General features: G+C 42.7%; 1 protein-coding gene across 2 annotated transcripts; it reads right to left on the minus strand.

The window, feature by feature from the left end:
- Window positions 1-6496: 6496 nt before the first annotated feature.
- LOC128572010 (myosin regulatory light chain 12B) lies at window positions 6497-20047 on the minus strand. 2 transcript variants are annotated; one of them, XM_053571907.1, is made up of 4 exons: window positions 19891-20047; window positions 8915-9113; window positions 7861-8022; window positions 6497-6990 (listed from the first exon to the last, which is right to left on the minus strand). In XM_053571907.1, exons 2-4 carry the CDS (start codon window positions 9096-9098, stop codon window positions 6818-6820), a joined length of 519 nt encoding a protein of 172 aa, XP_053427882.1. In that variant the 5' UTR covers window positions 9099-9113; window positions 19891-20047; the 3' UTR covers window positions 6497-6817. The 2 variants fall into 2 exon arrangements, with proteins under 2 accessions (XP_053427882.1, XP_053427883.1); XM_053571908.1 differs by lacking the exon at window positions 19891-20047 and having other exon boundaries at window positions 8915-9115.
- Between the last annotated feature and the right edge of the window lie 304 nt (window positions 20048-20351).

The raw sequence follows: 20351 nt of genomic DNA on the forward strand, positions 1-20351 counted from the left end.
TCTAGGAAGAGTTTCTCCGAATCGCTGATTAAAATTCACCATCATGACTATTTCCCGAGGGAGCTCTGCTCGTTCCCAGGAACGGAGGCGTTGTTCCTAGTGGCTTCTCTCTTTCCAGATTCTTATCTTTTCACATTTACATCCAAGATGCTGAGCCCCAAAGGTGTAAAAACGCTGTTGGGAAGGGTAGGGGAGAAGAAAAGGCAATTTATAAACAAAACAGGCCAGCCAATTCACTTTCCGGTAAACTAGAAAGACCACAGAAGGTGAGGGAGAACCCGGAGCAGAAGGCTAGGCCCAAGGCTTTGGGGACTTAAGTCTTCCAATCTGAGAAGCTGGGATTTCTCTCTTAAGATGCCTTTTGCTAAGTGGTCCCTGATCCCAACTGTTCATAACTGGCAGGGATGGAATACCTTTCCTGTCTCTGAAATAAGCAGGAAATTTTGGATACTTTCAATATAAAAGTCTTAACATTTAAGGCTTTCTTTTTCACGTGTTTGCTTGAGTTCTTAGCTGTGTGACTGGCTGGTATGCAGGCAAACAATGGTAGTGCTGAGGAAACAAGCATCCTTTTCAGAGCAAGCTTTTTTTAAAAAACTATCTTTGGGTGGTGCCTCTGGCTCAACAGAGTAAGGTGGGCGCCGGCCCCATATGCCGGAGTTGGCGGGTTCAAATCCAGCCCCGGCCAAAAACTGCAAAAACAAACAGACAAACAAAAAAACCTATCTTTGATCTCTTAGGGGGCTGTTAGACACCAGTTGTAGCTCCTGAACAGCTCTCTTTGGTACTCTGCTAAAGAGGAGCAACTAACATTTATTACTTACTTCTAACGTGCTGGGCATTACAACATCCCCAAAGAGAGGGATCATAGTTTCTCACCAACACTTGGGTATAATGTACTCTTTGATAAGTAATAACTGAATAAATAGATCATAGAAAGATTACTTGAGAAAAGTACGGTAAGCACAACTTCCCCAATGAGCCAATGTCAATTTACACTCAGACTATTTAAAAATGTGAATAGATCAAGGCATGCAGATTTATTTCTGCTGTGCTAGTTCCCATGTCCATGAGGAAATCTGCATCATCATCAAATTCATTGAGAAAGAGTGTCTGAAAGGAAGCCTTGTGCCCTGGGAATACAATCAAGTGCAGTGGGAGTGGGGCTGGTGAAAGATTAGGTTGGTTTCCTGAAAGATATGCTGAAATAATATTTTATATTTAAACACGCCCATTCATTCATATACATCCCACAAAATACTTCTAACATCCTCCTGCCAAAGCACTTCAGGTTTATCTACTTTATTTTTTTATTCCTAGGTACTACCAGGAGGCAGAGAATAGCCATACTCAGAGATTGTTGCATAGGTCATCTGTATTGGAGCTGATCTTAATAAGTTTAGATTATGTGGCTTAATAGAGTATATTACCTTAATAGAGCATATATATCCATATATAAAGCATAATATGATGAAAGTATTCTCATACTTAGCTACTGGCTCTGTGCTTTAGTCTTCTCATCTCTAATAAGTGATAACAGTGATGACTTGCACAAGACAATCTAGTCATTAAGTGGGGAAAGTCGTCTTAAAAGTGCAAAGCCTATGATCTTACATTCAACAAATGTCATTGCTTCAGTGTGAAAGCAACCAGAGCCTTGCTGAGATTGCAGCACTTTCTGAGCTCTTAGTAAAGTTACGAATGAGAGGAAAGAAGGAAGGAGAAAAGGAGGGTGGGAGCATTTGTCACTGGTGTTTGTAAAAGGAAATCCTAGACATTGCTCCCTAAATTTCAAGTTCATCAAGTAGTGTGGATTTCACTGTAATGGACTGAAACACTTTGATCAAGTTACGGCATTGCTGGGACCAATGTGGTCCACTTGCTCATGACCATTGCTTTATCACCCTCAAGTTCCCTAAAGGAATGGCGTACTACCCAACTATACTAAGAGTAATAGTGCCACCTAGTGACACTTATACTCAGTGCTTCCTAAAATTGCATATGGCAATTGTTATAAAAAGATCCACTTAAGACTAGTGCACGATGTTAAGTGTGCAATCTGTATGATCTTCACCATTTTTATAAACCTTCACATCTTTATTCATATTTCTTGGATGATGTTTTAATGGTTGTTTTTTTTTTTGAGACAGTCTCACTATGTTGCCATAGTGGTGACGTCACAGCTCACAGCAACCTCTAACTCTTGGCCTTAAGCGATTCTCTTGCCTCAGCCTCCCAAGTAGTTGGGACTACAGGCACCCACCACAATGCCCCGCTACTTTTTTATTGTAGTTGTCATTGTTGTTTAGCTGCCCCAGGAGGAGTCTGAAGCCCCCAGCCCCGGTGTATGTGGCTGGTGCCCTAACCACTGAGCTACAAGTGCTGAGCCTGATGGGTCTTCTTTTAATATATATATCATATATTTATTTTTTCTTTTTTTGAGACAGTGTCATTATGTCGCCCTTGGTAAAGTGCCATAGTGTCACAGCTTACAGCAACTTCAAACTCTTGGGCTTAAGCAATTCTCTTGCCTCAGCCTCCCAGGAAGATGGGACTACAGGCGCCCACCACAACACCTGGCTATTTTTGGTTGCAGTTGTCATTGTTGTTCAGCAGGCCCGGGCCAGGCTTGAACCCACTAGCCTCAGTGTATGTGGCTGGTGCCCTACTCACTGAGCTACTAGCACCGAGCCTCGATGGGTCTTCTTACCAAATTTTCCAATAGTTTGTATTTTTTCCCCTCAAAGAATATCTTTCTTATATTTTGAGACCTATCAAGTTTTTTTTTTGTTGTTTGGTTTTTTGAGAGAGTCTTGGTATGTGGCCCTCGGTAGAGTGCAGTGGAGACATGGCTCACAGCAACCTCAAATTCTTGGGCCTAAGCAATTCTCTTAGTCCCAAGTAGCTGGGACTACAGGCAACCACCACAACGCCCAGCTATTTTTTGTTTGTAGTTGTCATTGTCATTCGGCAGGCCTGGGCTGGGTTCGAATCTGCCAACTCTGGTGTATGTGACTGGCACCTTAAGCCACTTAGCTACATGTGCCAAGCCTTTTTTTTTTTTGAGACAGAGTCTCAAACTGTCACCCTGGTTAGAGTGTTATGGCATCACAGCTCACAGCAATCTTAAATTCTTGGGCTCAAGAGATTCTCTTGTCTCAGCCTCCCAAGTAGCTGGGACTACAGGCACTGCCACAATGCCCGGCTATTTTGTTGTTGTTGTTACAGTTATTTATTTTTTTTGTCATTGTGGCAGTTGTCATTGTTGTTTTAGCTGGCCCAGGCTGGATTTGAACCCACTGGCCTTGGTGTATGTGGCCTGCACCCTACTCACTGAGCTACAGGCACCGCCCAGACCTATCAGGTTTAAGATGCAACATTGACAGAATTCCTACTTTTCAGGATCGTCAGTATTAAATATATATATTGATTGTAAGACATTCTCATTAGGCTACAGGTACTAATTAATTAGGAAATTATGGGTTTAATGAGAAGCACCCTCCCTTGGTCAGAAAGCTCAGAAACTAGACATCATCTAGTCTGGTAACTTCCGTATTCAGTATTCTCACCTGCAAAATAAGGTATCAATGCCTACTTGTCCACCTCCTAGAGTTCTGAGGGTTACGCCCAGTGATGGATGCTTTAAAAACTGCTCTGCAACTGTTAGTGGTGTTGTTTCCACAATGATTTTCCTGGGAGCTCAGCTGCTTGGGCTGAAATGATGGCCCCACTACCCAGTGTGTAACCTTGGGGAGTTCTTTCTCTGCTCCTTCGTGTTTCCACTGTGAAACAGGGATAATAAAAATACCTCCCTCCAAGGCCAGTCTCATGTTTAGAACATAGTAAACAGTACAGATTTTTAACTATGATCACACACACACACACACACACACACACACACACACACACACACTGTGATGGCCATGGGATCAACTGTCAACGTAGATCCTCACTATGTGGTGTTCAGAAGAGAAAGATATTAAAGAGAACTTTCATCATCATCACTAAGAGTATCTATTAGACACTGAAGAGAAACCAGATCTTGGCCCAGGTGCCTCACAGTACTAGATTCCACAATGCTCTTTACAGATAAAGCAGATGAAACAGAACAGTATGTGTCAAATAAACATAGGGATTTTAAAAACTAAGATTTTTTTGTTTTGGTTTTTAATCTGCAAAACTTTTCAGATCTGGCTTTAAGCAGAGCTGATGAATAAATGCAGTTACAATTATGCCAGAGATGTAACACAGCAGAGTCAGGGGGGAGAAAGGCATTTTATGGCACCTCCCCCTTTACCTGAGTCGGAGCTGCGCTCAGCTCCTGGTTTGGATGAGGTGACAGCCTCCCACCTGGTCTTGCTTCTGGTCTTCCCCTCAATTCTATACACAGCAGTGACTCTGAGTTTTTAAAAATAAGTCATGCTTCTTTCCTGCCTGTAGTCCTGTGATTTTCCACTTGGACCCTGCAGCCAATACCGTCCCTGTGCCAGCATCATTCTTGGCTTTTCCAATGTCCCTGCTTCACATGCCTCGGGGAGAACTGTCGCCATTCAGTGGACAGCAACAGCCTCATCTTCACATGAGAATCCTCTTTTAGTTGTTTGGATATCAGCTTCACATCACCTCTCAGAGGCTTCCTGGCCACCCTCTGCCACGCGTGCTGCCCGTCCACACAGGACCAACACAGTGTAGATTGTCACACACCTGAGAATGCAGCCCCACGGGGGTGGCGTCCTTGTCTGTCCTGCCCTCCAACGACCCCCCCCATAGCTCATAGTGCCCACAACAGGTGAGTGATGAGCAGTGCTTTAGTAATGATCATCATTATCCCACTGTATTTTCCCCTTTCCTTAGCGATTTTGTTTGGTTTTCAGACACTTCACGGTGACTAAGCTTCTGAGTGGGAAAGGTACTTGTGGACAGGAGCTTCAGATGCTTGGGCTGAGATGATGGCCCCACTGCCCAGTGTATAACCTTGGGGAGTTCTTTCTCTGCTCCCCGTGTTTCCGCTGTGAAACAGGGATAATAAAAATACCTCCCTCCAAGGCCAGTCCCATGTCAAAGGCCAGTCCTGTATCAATAAAATATAGGAATAATAATACCTTGAGGGCTCATGTGATCTGCACACCAGAGACCCTGGGAGTTAAGCTGGTCCATTTTAAAGATGATGTAAAGGAAGCCAGGACAAATTAGGTGACAGCCAAGTGACCAGATTTGCCTAAAGCACAAATATTAAACAAATAAATGCATTGATATCAAACAGATAAAGCAGCTTTACAATACTTTTGAGGGGGAATAGGTGTTGAACAGTGTTGGGCAACTTTATTTAAATGGATTTTTTTGTTTTTCAGACTTTTTAGTTCTCATATTGCTTGGCCTTAAGGATTTTAAATGAGTTTACAGCAAGCAACCTTGTCTTTGTCCTTCCTGTTCTATATTGTATGAACTGTCTTCAAACACACAACAGCATTGCTTATAATATTTTGTCTTCTATTTTTTACTATGGATACAATTTTCCAAAATTGTTCAGACAGTCAACTGCCCCAAGAATGCTTTAAATTTCAATAATAACTACAGCATCATGTTATAATGTAATGGGAATATCGTGACTCTTTTAGACATTTGGGGTTTTTAGAGACAGAATCATGGTTACTAGAATTAGGCGCCTTAGGTTGGAATTCTCTCACTCAGAGTGACTGATCACTACTCTGAGCTCAGTTCTCCCACTTGAAATACAGGGCTAATAAAAACCTACTTCATAAGGTTATTGGGTACTGAAAATTGTGTCCATACGCTGTGAATGTTCCATTACTACTCTTTTCTCCAGAATGTCGCCTCATCTTCTTAGAATCTTAGATGTTCAATGTTTTCTCAGGTACATCTATAGGTATCATTTAATAGTTTAAATATCTGACCAGGTGCAGTGGCTCATGCCTATAATCCTGGCACTCTGGGAGGCTGAGGCAGGTGGATTGCTTGAGCTCAGGAGTTCCAGACCAGCCTGAGTAAGAACAAGACACTACCACTACTAAAAAAAACAAAAAAGAAAAGAAAAACTGAGGCAAGAGGATCGTTAAGAGCCCTAGAGTTGCAGTGAGCTGACACCACAGCACTCTATGCAGGGCCACAGAGTAAGAATCTCCTTCAAAAAAAAAAAAAAAAGTCTATGGGTGGCACTTGTGGCTCAAGGAGCAGGGCGCCAGCCCCATACACCAGGGGTGGTGGGTTCAAACCCGGACCTGGCCAAAACTACAAAAAAAAAGTCTAAATATCTGACTAGAAGCATGAAAGAAAAAAGCCAAAATAGTTTTACTGCCTATTGATGTTAAAATATACTCAAAAGTTCTGAAGAACCCCATCCCATGTAAGTGAATAATCAATTTTGCCAGTAAGTCTGAAATTATATGAAGCTGAAAACCTAAAAAAGGACTATCCCCAACTACCACTCATTTATTTAGTTTGTCATTACATTGCATTTGAGTCAGCATAATTTTTGTTTCAAAATAGCATTTTTATTATATAAAAATGTAAAAATCCAGCAAAACCAGAAATACGGATATATTTTCCTGGGCTTTCACATTTGTTGATTTTTATTCTCACTCTCTTTTTCAATACAATTTACAACCTTATCCCCATTTCCAGTCTGATTATACAAGTGCTAAGTGACAGAAAGGTTTGGAATAAATACTTCGGAGAAAAAAAACAAGGCAAAGCTGTGAAATTAAGTTGCATGCAAAAGGTTCTATGAGGGTGGGGGAAATGTCTGAGAAGTGAAAGAGCAGAACAATGCAAGTGGAAGGTTTCAGCTACAGTTCCTTCAGTCGTCTTTGTCTTTTGCTCCATGTTTAAGGATGCGCGTGAACTCAATGTAATTGAAGTTCCCCTTTTTGTCAATAGGTGCTTCTCTGTACAGCTCATCCACTTCCTCATCTGTAAACCGATCTCCCATGGTTGTCAGCAGCTCTCTCAGGTAATCTTCCTGAATGGTGCCTGGATACCAATAGAAAGAAAGGAGCCGTGAATAGACTTTCTGGCAATTTAATGGTTCATTTCTAAACCCAATCAATCTTACATAATATTTCAGAATATCCGTATCTACATGAATGAAATAAATCAACAAACTAAGACAATATGTAACTAGATCACTATGTTTTCTAATTACTTTTATAACTTTTTATTAATTTTAGAGCAAATCATTTCAAAAGCTCATAAACAGGCCAGGTGTTTCTGAGGCTTACGCCTGTAATCCTAGCCTCTGGGAGGCTGAGGCACAGGAATTGCCTGAACTCAAGAATTCGAGACCAGCCTGAGCAAAGCAAGATCCTGTCTCTCCTAAAAACAGAAAAGATAGTGGACACCTATAGTCCCACCTACTTGAGAGGCTGAGATAAAGAGGATCACTTGAGCCCAAGAGTTTGAAGTTGCTGCGACCTATGAAGCCACCGCACTCAACCCCAGGGCAAGTGAGTGAGACATTGTCTCAAAAAAATTAATTAATTAAAAAATAAAAGCTCAGAAACAGATTATACGCTTACAAAATTAACCTTAAATACTGTCTAGCAAGGGTCTCCAAACTGCAACCCGCAGGTCACATGCTGACTTTGTGAGGAATTTTTTTGCTTATCTGTGGTGTTTGAGATCACAAAAAGTATACGTGGACCTTTTTGTTGCTAATCAGCTTTTGTTAGTGTTATATATTTAATGTGTTGCCCAAGACAACTCTTATTCTTCCAATGTACCACAGAGAAAAAAAAAAAGGGTTGAACAAACAAAAAACCCCAAAATCTTCAGATATGTTTTAGAGAAGTGCTTTATAGAGTCTGGAATGAGGCTGGGCATAAAAAAACAAACGACACTCACCTGTTGCTTCTTCATCAAAGCAGGCAAAGGCATTTCTGATGACATCTTCTGGATCTGTGCCATTTAACTTCTCACCAAACATGGTGAGGAACATGGTGAAATTGATGGGGCCTGGAGCCTCATTCATCATGGCTTCAAGGTATGCATCAGTGGGATTCTTCCCTGTAAGAATTCACAGTTTAACATTTAAGGACAAAGAACTAATTTCAATAAATACTTTGCCACTGTCATACTAGGAAACACATTTTTAAAATTTACATCACTTGAGGCTTGGATATATAAACATATATAAAATTTATATCACTTGAGGCTATAGCTCAGTGATTACGGCACCAGCCACATACACCAGGGCTGACAGGTTCAAATCCAGCCAGGGCCAATTAAACAACAATGACAACTATTACAACAACCATCAACAAATAGCCGGGCGTTGTGGCAGGTGCCTGTAGACCCAGCTACTTGGGAGCTGAGGCAGGAGAATTGCTTAAGCCCAAGAGTTGGAGGTTGCCGTGAGCTGTGAGGCTATGGCACTCTACTGAGGGTGACATAGTAAGACTCTGTCTCAAAACAAAACAGTCTTGGTGTCCATAGCTCAGTGAGTAGGGCACCAGCCACATACAGTGAGGCTGGTGCGTTTGAGCCCAGCCTGGGCCAGCTAAAACAACAATAACAACTGCAACCATAAAATAGCCGGGCATTCTGGTGGGCACCTATAGTCCCAGCTACTTGGGAGGCTGAGGGAAGAGACTTGCATGAGCCCAAGAATTTGAGGTTGCTGTGAGCTGTGCTGCCACAGCACTCTACTGAGGGCAACATAGTGAGACTCTGTTTCAAAAAACAAAACAAAACCTATTAGGTTGGTTTAGAATTGGGAGCTTATTTTGAACAAGTTAAGTATTATAAATATCACAAAATACAGCACTGTTTATATCCAGAAATCTCTTAAGAAGCCTGTTTAGAAAAGAAAAATATTTGCACATCCCACAAAAAGTGATTCATAACAAGCTGAATTATTATTTTGGGGAAAAGGCATATAAAGAAGCTAAAAGTCTACCCAGTGAGGCAAGCATATCATGCAAATCTTCCTTGTCAATGAAACCATCTCTGTTCTGATCAATCATGTTGAAGGCCTCCTTGAACTCCTGAATCTGTGACTGGTCAAACATGGCAAATACGTTGGATGTTGCACGCTGAGGGCGCTTCTTGGTGGTCTTGGTCTTTGCCTTTTTGCTTGACATGGTGGCTGTTTAATTCTGGAGTTAAAAAAAGAATATGGAAGAACAAAGAATGCATAAAACTTAAAGCAAAAGAGAGTTATCTAACACCTGAAGTTAGTGAGTAAAATAGTTTAATATGGAATTATTACTTCAATTAGATAGGAGTAAATACACATCTACACTTTAGTTTCAAAGTGACAATTAAATGGCTGGGAGGGGAGGGAAGCACAATTTTAAAAGAATTAAGAAACAGGGTAGAACTTGTTGATGGTACTTTCCCCCTAAAAAAATCAATTTTTATTAAGTGGGAATTAATTTAAAACACCTAACAGTAGCTAACACTTATGGAGTACTTGGTCTGTGCCAAACACTATTATAACGACACGGGGCTCCCCCAAAGAGAAAGGCTCCAAAGTTATATGTGTAAGGATCGTCTCAATCCTTATAACAACCTCTACAATAGGTACTCTTATTAATTTGCATTTTACTACCACTGTAACATAACCTCTCTGAGCCTCAGTTTATCATCAGTAAAACACGTTAGCTACTTCAACCCAAGGTCAGAATTAAAAGAGAACATACATGAAAAGGCTTGTATAGTCAGCATATGGTACACAGTACATGTTCAAAAAGCGCTCATCTTTAAAAGTATTGTCAAAATCTCTCACCTTGCATCCCTTCTAGCTATACCTTCTAGTTATACCTCCATTTCCCCTTTTCCTTGACAAAACTTTCAGAATAGCAGTCTCATAATGAACTAATTCCATTTTCTCTTCTTCCCAATCACTCCTTGAGTCTCTGTAATACAGCTTTGGTGGTAGCCTCCAGCATGGTTCTGACAGCCATCAATAATTTAAATGTCAAACAGAATGGACATCTTTTATTTCATTTTTTAAGTTTTAAATCAGGCACATAAATAAATTAATTAAATAAAATAAAACAAAAATGCTATCAGCTTTGTTGTCCTGAGGCTCAAATCTCAGCTCCGCCATTGCTAGCTACATACCACCTCTGAAAGCCCACAGACTACACGATATCTGTAAGTTTAAAAGTTACTGGTAAATTCCATGAGCCCTAGCAAATTTTCAAACCTGAGAGTGGTCTTGGGACAACAAAGCTGAAAGCTTTTTTTTTTTCCTATTTATATATACCTATGATGAAGTTTAATTTATAAATTAGGCACAGTAAGAGATAATAACTGATAATAAAACAGAATTATAACAATATACTGTAATAAAAGTTATGTGACTGTGGCTCTCAAAACATCTCATTGTACTGTACTCACCTATATTCAGATTGCGGCTGACTACAGGTAACTGAGATACAGAAAGCAAAACAGTGGGCACGGGAGACTACTGTATGGTATAATACGGGTGGTTATGGTGTCAGTACAGTTAGTGGATGATCTAATGTTTGCAAGTCACCTGCAGCACTGATAAACAAATCAATACATGGATACCATAATCGATAATGAGCAGAAATTGTCTGTGAACTTTACTGAATACCCAAGAAAGATGCTCAGAGAGCATATTCTGTCAGCTACCTACGACTTCCTCAACACTCCCTTGAGGCTTCTTCCTTTAAAGTATCTTATGGCAACTAGTTATATATAGCTATATAGCAAGTAAATATGTTGCTCAGAACAGTTTATTTTCTGGTTTCAATCTTGGCTACACATTAGAATCACCTCAAAAGTTTTAAAAAACTGATGCCCGGGGCGGCACCTGTGGCTCAGTGAGTAGGGTGCCGGCCCCATGTGCAGATGGTGGTGGGTTCAGACCCAGCCCTGGCCAAACTGCAACCAAAAAATAGCCGGGCGTTGTGGCGGGAGCCTATAGTCCCAGCTGCTCGGGAGGCTGAGGCAAGAGAATCGCGTGGGCCCAAGAGTTGGAGGTTGCTGTGAGCCGTGTGACGCCACGGCACTCTACTGAGGGCGGTACAGTGAGACTCTGTCTCTACAAAAAAAAAAAAAAAAAAAAACTGATGCCTGCGTCCTAGTCTAGCCTAACAGAAACTGAGTATCTGGAAGCAGCACCTACATATATGTATTTTTTAAAAATGCACCAGGGGAGCAGCACCTGTGGCTCAAAGGAGTAGGGTGCTGGCCCCATATGCCAGAGGTGGTGGGTTCAAACCCAGTCCCGGCCAAAAACTGCAAAAAAAAAGCACCAGGGATTCCAACACACAGTAAAGGTAAAGAGCCACTTACATCTAAGTTAACCACTTAAATCACACTGGCTGTGCATGCATCTACTTCCCCTTAGGGTTTTTTATTTTTATTCCCCTTAGTTTTTAAAAGCTGGTCATTATCGTTTAATGGAGATGTTGGAGGCCTGGATTCTAATTCCAGTTCTGTGATCACAAGTTGGATGACCTTTTATCACTGTAGCATTCTTGGGCCTGCTTTCCTCCTCCATAAAATAAGTGTCAAGTAGGTCAGCAGTGACAACCTGGCAGCTACCAAACTACATGCAGTTTGCCAAAAGATTTATTTAGTTTCCCCCAACATCCCTTTTAAAATGCCTCTTTTATTTATTTATTTATTTTTAGAGACAGTCTCACTTTGTTGCCCTCGGTAGAGTGGCGTGGCGTCACAGCTCATAGCAACCTCCTGCTCATGGGCTTAGGTGATTCTTGCCTCGGCCTCCCGAGTAGCTGAGACTACAGGCACCCGCCACAACGCCCAGCTATTTTTTTGTTGCAGTTTGGCAGGGGCCAGGTTTGAACCCAACAACCTCGGTATATGGGGTCGGCGCCCTACTCACTCAGCCACAGGCGCTGCCAAAAATGCCTTTTTTAAAAACTCAATTAATTTGTCAACACTTTAAAAAACTGAACATTTTATATAAAACTCTAAATTTCAGACATCTTGAACACCTGTGTAATAAGGAATCACTTGACCAGCAGTATTCCCAAATTCCTATCGATAACCAGTATTTAATAAGCAATCCCCTCTACTCCCTACACCTCCTGTCCCAACTGGCATTAGTTTACGTTATCTGGCCCCTGAGAGCTGGGGATCTTGCTCCTTTGACTACTGTGGTAGCTGGGTTCCAACATGGACTGCAACAACTCTCAGTTCCCTCCAACAGTGAAAAGCGTTGACCTGTGTAACCAATAAGATATTGTGAAATGCTTGTGCTTGACTATGTCATAATAGGCACTGCAGCTTCTGTCCTGACCTCTCTTAGATCACTCATCTGCAGGAACCAGCATCATCAGGTCATGAGGACTCACACAGCCCAATGGACGGGTCCTTGTTGCAGGGAACCAAAGCCTACGCCACCAGTCAGCGTTAATCTGCCGGCCACATGAGTCAGCCATGTTGGAGGCTGATCCAGCATCAGAGGATTGCAGTCACACATGCAACCTCAAGACAGACCCTGAACCAGAACCAACGGCTTAAGCTGCTCTAGTCCTGATCCTTGAAAACTGTGTATTGCTTTTTAAGGTGCTAAGTTTTGTTGAGTAATTCACTAATAAAGCCAGTTTCCTTGACCTCTTTAATGTTAAAATAGGGCATGTTTTATTCCAGAATTATAGCCCCAGAAATTTAGAAAGTTCAAAGGGACCACAGTCAAGTTTGTAATGGATAGGGAATTTTCTATTTCTGGTTAGAAAATTTTAACACCTTCTATTCAATTTCTGAGTCACCCTTCCTCAACATTCCCATAGTCACTATTTCCCTGGATGAATTCCTCTGATTTGCTAGTTCTTCTTACTTCCTAATTGGATTTTCCCTCAAAGCTCAGCCCTTAAATGTGCTTATCTTTAGTACTGATTTTAAAACTGGTAGCAAAGAGGTACCACTCAAAAAAAAGGTAACTGGGAGGGTAGAACAAGGAGTTGGTTTTGTGAGCAAAGGGATGATAAAGAATTCAAGTTATATCCAAGTGATACCAGGAGGACAGGATACTTGGGGGTCTTATTCAGCAAGGCTGATTGGCAAGCAGTGGCACAAGGTGAGACCCTGAGAGTGAATGAACTCACACAGAGAGCAGTTGTTAGGCTAAAACTAAAATGTAAGGCCACTTTTGATTCAATCTCATCTTCACCAAGGTCTATCAGAATCCTCAGAAATTTCTCACAGATTCCCACTGTTACTACTACAGTCAAGACCAGGGGTCCTCAAACTACGGCCTACGGGCCACATGCGGCCTGCCGAGGACATTTATTTATCTGGCCTGCCTGGTGTTTTTGCCACAGCTGCCTGTCCTGCTTAGCAGCTGACTTGTCCGGGCCCGCTGGGTATTTTTGCTGCCCTGCCTGTCCCACTTAGCAGCCGACTTGTCCGGGCTGCAGTGCGCATGTGTGGAATGTGTGCCAACTCTCCAACTCTGCTCCTTCTATGTCTCTCCCCGCAGGGTGTTTTTGCCATCCTGCTTAGCAGCCCACTCATCCTGGGCTGCAGTGCGCATGTGTGGAATGTGCCCCACACTCTCCAACTCTACTCCTTCTCTCTGTCTCTCGACTCCTCCTCTCAGTCTCTGCTGTAATCGGAGGAGTCACCAGGTTGCCTGTGCAAAGCCTGCTGCTGCCTAAGGACCAAGGAAAGAACAAGATTTTTTTTTTTTTTTGAAGTCAGATGTTCTATTTTTTTTTTTTTTATTTGCAGTTAGTAGGGCCCTTTTTCTTGTGGTTAAGGGGGGGCCTTTTTTTTCTGAAGTTAGGAGGTCTTTTTTTTGCAGATGGGGGAGCCTTTTTTTTGAAGTTAAAAGAGCCTTTTTTTTAAGTTAGGAGAGCCTTTTTTTTTTTTTTTAAGTTGGTTAGTTGGTTGGGGGTGGTTTCGGAGCCTTTTTTTTGAAGTTAGAAGAGCCTTTTTTTTAAGTTAGGAGAGCCTTTTTTTTTTTTTTTAAGTTGGTTAGTTAGTTGCAACTTCTAGGGAAGTTGCATCACAGTGATAATGCCAATAGTGCTCAGTGTTAATGCAAATTGTCAGTGCTAAGAGGTAATGCAAATGGTCAGAGCTCAGAGGTAATGATAATTGTAAGCGCTCAGTGTTAATGCAAATTGTTAGTGCTCAGTATTAATGCAAACTGTCAGCAGTCAGTGGTCAGTGTTAATGCAAATGGTCAGTGCTCAGTGTTATTGCATGGGGGCCCCAAACTGGTAATCTGCCTAGGGCCCCATGGGAACTTAATCTGGCTCTGCAGACAGCCGAGGAGTAGGAAACCCAATTCAATTGCCAATAAGTGCATTTATATTCTGATTGCTATTCAGTTGTGTCTGATGTTGTATGTTGTGTGCTGTGTAAGCCCCGGTTCACACTGTTGCGATCTCTGAGCAGTGCGAGTTCAGCTATGGCCATACTCGCACTGCTCAGAGATGGGTGAGAAGACCCATGTGATCAGATTCCACTGCAGGAAAAGGGAAGGCACATATGACTTTTTTCTTCTGAAAAAAGGAAGTCTTCTCACCCATGCGATCAGATTCCTGTGACAGTCCACATATTGCAGTGCGGTTCGCAAGGGTAGTGTGAACTGGAAAGGTGGTGGAGGAACCGGCTCTGTAATTGTGCCCGCACCGCACCAATGTGAGCCTGAGGTAAAAGCGGAATTCCACCATATGGGCACTGGCAAAGCTGAAATGATGGACACCGATCAGACTGCATTGATGGGCACTGCTCAGACTGCATTGATGAGCAGTGCAGTCTATATGTCTCTGTGTGGGCAAAGTTATTGCTGGTATACTGTTTTTGGAGCGCTGTGTATATATATGTATGTATGTATGTATTTCACTAATAGCAATTTGGAATCCCTAGGAAACAATGATATCAAGAAAGAGAAAAATTGACTCGGAGTATAAGATATTAAAAGAACAGTGGACTTAAAGATTACTTTTTCATGCAGTACAAGGAAAGAGCTGTGTGTTTGATAAGCCAGAATATAGTGTCTGTGTTCAAAGAATACAATTTGCATCAACACTATCAAACTCAACATAAAGATAAATATGATTGTTTGGTAAGAGAAGTGAGAAAAGATAAAATATTAAAACTGAAATATACATTGACAACTCAGCAAAATACTTTTGTGAAGCAGAAACGGCTAAATACTTCATCACTATGAGCAAGTTTTCAAGTCGCCAAGCTAATAGCGTCCACTGGCAGACCATTCGTGGAGGGAGAATTTGTTGAAGAATGCCTTCTTTCTATTGCCAAAGAGATGTGTCCAGACAAGGCTGATTTATTTAGTACAATGAGTCTTTCAGGACCCTCAATTACATGAAGGATTGAAGAAATGGGAGAGAATTTGTATCAGCATTTGCAAAACTCCGCAAAAAAAACTTTCCTATTTTTCCTTAGCACTCGATGAAAGTAATGATGTTTGTGATTCTGCATAACTTCTAATTTTAATTTGTGGGACGAATGACTATTTCAAAGTCACAGAAGAGCTTGCTGCACTGCAAAGCATCAAAGGAACAACTACAGGAGAGGATATTTATGAAAAGGTTTGACAAACTATGAATAGTTTGGAGCTGGACTGGGCAAAACTAGCCAGTGTGACAACTGATGGGTGCTCCTAGCATGGTGGAGTCTAAGAAAGGAGTAATTGCTCACATTAACCAAGAAATGTACAAACACAACCATTCTTATCTAATAGAAAGACACTGCCTCATCCACCAACAAGCGTGTAGTAAATCACTGAAGTGGGACTCTGTTATGAAAACTGTGTTATCTTGTGTTAACTTCATTAGAGGTAATGCACTAAACCACAATTTCAGGAATTTCTGTCTGAGCTAAATGTTGCCTGTGAAGACGTCCCATACCACACAGAAGTCCATTGGCTGAGTCGAGGGAGAGTTTTGAAACATTTCTATGACTTACTTCCACAGATTACAGCTTTTCTGCTTTCAAAAAACAAAGAAATACCAGAGCTCAATGATACAGAATGGAAATGGCACCTCGCCTTTCTGACAGAGGTAACAGAGCTACTCAACAGTTTCAATGTGCAACTTCAAGGAAAGGGGAGGCTCATCTGTGATATGCAATCACATGTGAAAGTATCTGAAGTAAAATTAGGCCTCCTCATCAAACAAGTGAAGAAGGAAATTTTCTGCCATCTCCCCACAACTCAAAATCTGTTAGTGGAAAATCCACTGGTTGCATTCCCAAATAAAAAATGTGGATTCACTGGAAAATTTGCAAAAGGAGTTCCAATTTAGATTTAAAGAGCTTCATCTCCATGAACAGGACATACAGCTTTTCCATAACCCATTTTCTATTGACATTGAACATGTGGATACAATTTACCAAATGGAACTGGCTGAACTGCAGAATTGTGACTCTCTGAAAGACGCATTCCAGTCAAGCAGCCTTCCTAATTTCTATGCATCTCTCTCCTCTGAGACATATCCTAATCTCAGGAACCATGCACTCAAAATGGCAACCATCTTTGGCAGCACTTATGTCTGCAAACAGACTTTTTCCAGAATGAAACATCTGAAATTTCCAACCAGATCTACACCAACGGATGCACACTTGCATCACTTGTTACGACTAGCAGTGACAAATACGGAACCAGACAATGACCATCTATTAGCCAAAAGCAGGCCCAGAGTTCCCATTGAAATACTGGTAAGTTTGTTGATTTAACTTTACTTGTTCTTCATTTTAAATATTGTATTTGTTTTTGTTTTGTTTTTACTTCAAAATAAGATATGTGCAGTGTGCATAGGAATTTGTTCATAGTTTTTTTTTTTAAACTATAGTCCGGCCCTCGAATGGTCTGAGGGACAGTGAACTGGCCCCCTGTTTAAAAAGTTTGAGGACCCCTGGTCAAGACTAATGTCTGTTCCAATTGGGGGGATCAAATGACTGGGTACACATCAAGCCTGATGATAACAATCACAAAGATTGTTATTTGTATATAATCAAGTTAAAATACTTCACGAAGTTAATCTCATATACTTAATGACATACAATTGTTTTTATGCTGCACATTTAGGCAAAATTTGAAAAGCAGTCAGTTCCATAACTTATTATGGGTTTTTCTTTTAGAGCACCAAACTCAATTTTTACAATTTTTTTTACCATGTAAGCTTTCCCCCTAGTACTGCATATGTTGTAGTTTTGTTTTTGTTTTGTTTTGTTTGTTTTTTTCCAAAGACAAGATCTCACTCTATTGCCTAGAGTGGAGTGCAGTGACACAATCACAGCTCACTGAAACCTTGAACTCCTGGGCTCCAGCGATCCTCTCATCTCAGCCTCCCACTGTGCCTGGCTAATTCCCAATTTCTTTTATAGGCAAGGTATTGCTGTTGCCTAGGTTGGTCTCAAACAATCCTCCTGGTTCAGCCTCCTGAATAGCTGGAATCGCAGGCGTGAGCCACCACACCCAAATGTATATATATTTTACACTTATCACATATGTGATACTGTCATTTCTTTCTCTATTACAGGTTTTATGATCATCCCAGTTGGCAATAAACTTGCCACTCTCTGAACGCCCATGTCATTGTTACACTGCAATAAAATTCATATACAACAAAATGTACAAATCTTAGTTTTTGTAAAACACTGTAACCATCACTCCAATCAAATTACATACATTAGCATCCTTCCAGAAAATGCCCCCAAGTCCATTACCCTTTCCCATAGGCAAGCATTGTTCAGATTTCTATCAGCCCTAGATTTGTGTTGTCTATCTTTGAACTTACTAATGGAATTATATAGTATGTACTCTTACATACACATTTGACTTCTCTCACTCAGTATAATGTTTTTGAGATTTATCTTAGGGAGTTTACCAGGGGTTCATTCCTTTTTATCGCGGAGTATTATTCATTGCCATGCCATTTACAAATATATTTTTATGGCTTTTTGCCTTTCCGCCTTGGATTGGAGGACTTTGGAGCGCCTTGTACATGGCAGGGCCTTAATAAATACTGGTTAAGCTTCCCTCCTGGCACAAATAGAATTATATATGTTCGTTATGTGAGGTCCTGTATCTAAATTCCAAAACAAGGCTTTTCTCTAAATTCCAAAACAAGGCCTCATGGTTCAGGCCTCGTCTCTAGGAGAGTCCTAAGGAAACTCACCAACTACCCCTTGATCTATACTTGGAAAGAGGAACACTACCCAGGGGCAGTAATTAAGGGCTGAAGATGTGCCAGGTACTGGTCTAAGCACTTCGCATGTATTAACACATTTAAATCCTACAACATCTTATGATACCAGTAGTTGTTACCCTCTTCTCTTGGATGAAAACATTGGGGGGAAGAGATAAACAACTTGCCACAGAGCTAGAAAATGGTAGAGCTTACAGACAGGATCTGTACTCAGGAAACCTAGCTCCACAGCTTGTACCACTAGCCCCTAATATCCTGCATATAGGCAGCTAAAATTCTCTACCATGAAAGTGTAGATTATTAGTTGTGGCAAGTAATGCCACCACACAGCTTATGTGTGGAATGAGAAAGATCCCAAGTAGGTGCTGTCAGAGTATGATTAAACTCATCCCTAGACATCTGGAGTCTCTGAATCTTGGGAGAAAGTAAAAATTAGCTCCGTTTAGAGGCTCTGAAGCTTGAAACCCTGTTCCTAACGTTAGCAACCCTCACCTGAGGATCTGCCCTTTAGAGTTGCAGTTTATCTTATCCAAACTCAGTCTCATTAAAGCATAAATAACTATTGAGTCAGCTGTCAAATAAGTTTCCTTCAGCAGAGCCTGAAAGCCAAAAGCTGTGCACTTAGTTTCAAGTCCAGGAGAGTCAACCACCTGGGGCAAATCACTTCACCTCTCTGGTATTCCACTTTCTCAGTTATAAAATAAAAGGCTTTTGCAAGATAATCTACAAAGTCCTACCGAATTCTAAAATGCTATCATTTTTCTCCTACCCAAAAACCCTTCCAAATCCATCTTAAAGAAAAGCTGTCGCGCTAATTCTCTAAACACCTCTTTCTTCGTATTATACTCCCTTAGTGGAGAATCCAAAACGATTCTCTAAAGCCTCTTGTATCATCTTTTCTTTCTCCACAAGTCTTCAAGACATCCACAAAAAGGTCCCAATTACATACCCTTATTTTCAACTGCTATTCATTCTAGTCCTGTTCCATTCAGGCTGGTCTCCCCTCTTGTGTCCTTTCCACACGACACAATTCCCACCTTTTGAACTTTTGCTCTTGTTACCACCTATCACAGATCTAGCCAAAAATATGAAGTTTTCCTTCCTAAGGCTGAATCCAAAACCTTCAATGAAGTCACGATTCTTTTCCAAGGAGGCCTTTCCTGGTTTCTGTTACTTCTCCTTTCTTTAATCAACATGAATGAACTAAATCTTTACAAGATTCAAGCTTACAGTGGAGAGTTACAACTCCTATGGAAATTGATACTTCTGCCTGTACTAACCATACACTCTGGTTACAGGCTCGCTAACAGCTAACTTGGACACTAACATGTCACACGGCATCCAGCCCCCGCTCCACACGGATACGCCCCGCTGGCCCTACTCGACTGCCTGGGCCCGCGGCGGGGCAGGGGTCAGGCGCTGGCAGCGGGGTTGCCGGGCGGTCCCAGGTGTGTGAAGTCATCCAAGTGACGCAGAGCCGGCCCACGCACTGCCGGGGACCCGGGGACCCGGCCATCTCTCCCGGCAGGGAGTCTCCCCAGCCCCGCTTCCCCCGCCCTGCGGCTTTCCGCCCCCCCTTCCAAGCCAGGACCTCCCCGCTGACCCCCCTCCCTTCCTCTCCGGCCCTGCGTCCACTTGGTGGGCATCCTGACAGGTCCTGCCGCCAACCGGACACAAGCACGCGGAGGAAGGGGCTGCAGGGGGACAGACGCAGCCCGAGGAGGGTCCCGCGCGGGGCCGAACTCACTAGGTGCCAAACACCAGAAGCCGGGCTGCCCTGAGAGGAGCGACGAGCGACACGAGCGGCGACGAGCGCTCTGGGCTGCGGCCTGACAGTAGTGGCGCCGGCACTTCCTGCCTGGGGAGGCGGAGCGCCAGGCGCACCGGAAGGCGCGGCGCGTCCAATTCGGAAGGGGGGTGCGGGAGTTCCCGGCCGACCCGCGCGCCCGGGCGTCCGCCGCGAGCGGGGCTGCCTGGGCCGCACGCGCACAGCCGAGCCGTGGTTGCCTCCTCTGCCCCGCTCCGCGCCGACGAGACCCTCCGGCCCGCGGCGGTGGGGGTCGCCGGACAGCCCGCCCCTCCCCAGCCTTCCCGGCGCCCTTCCGCGTTCCCGGCCGCCGGGTGGGGCGGGGCGGGGCCGGACGCTGGAATTCCGCGGGGCCCGCCGAGGCTTGTGGGGGTCTCCTGGCGCCGGAAGCGGCCCGCCCT

Source organism: Nycticebus coucang, chromosome 19, assembly GCF_027406575.1.
Source record: "Nycticebus coucang isolate mNycCou1 chromosome 19, mNycCou1.pri, whole genome shotgun sequence".
Lineage (NCBI taxonomy): Eukaryota > Metazoa > Chordata > Mammalia > Primates > Lorisidae > Nycticebus > Nycticebus coucang.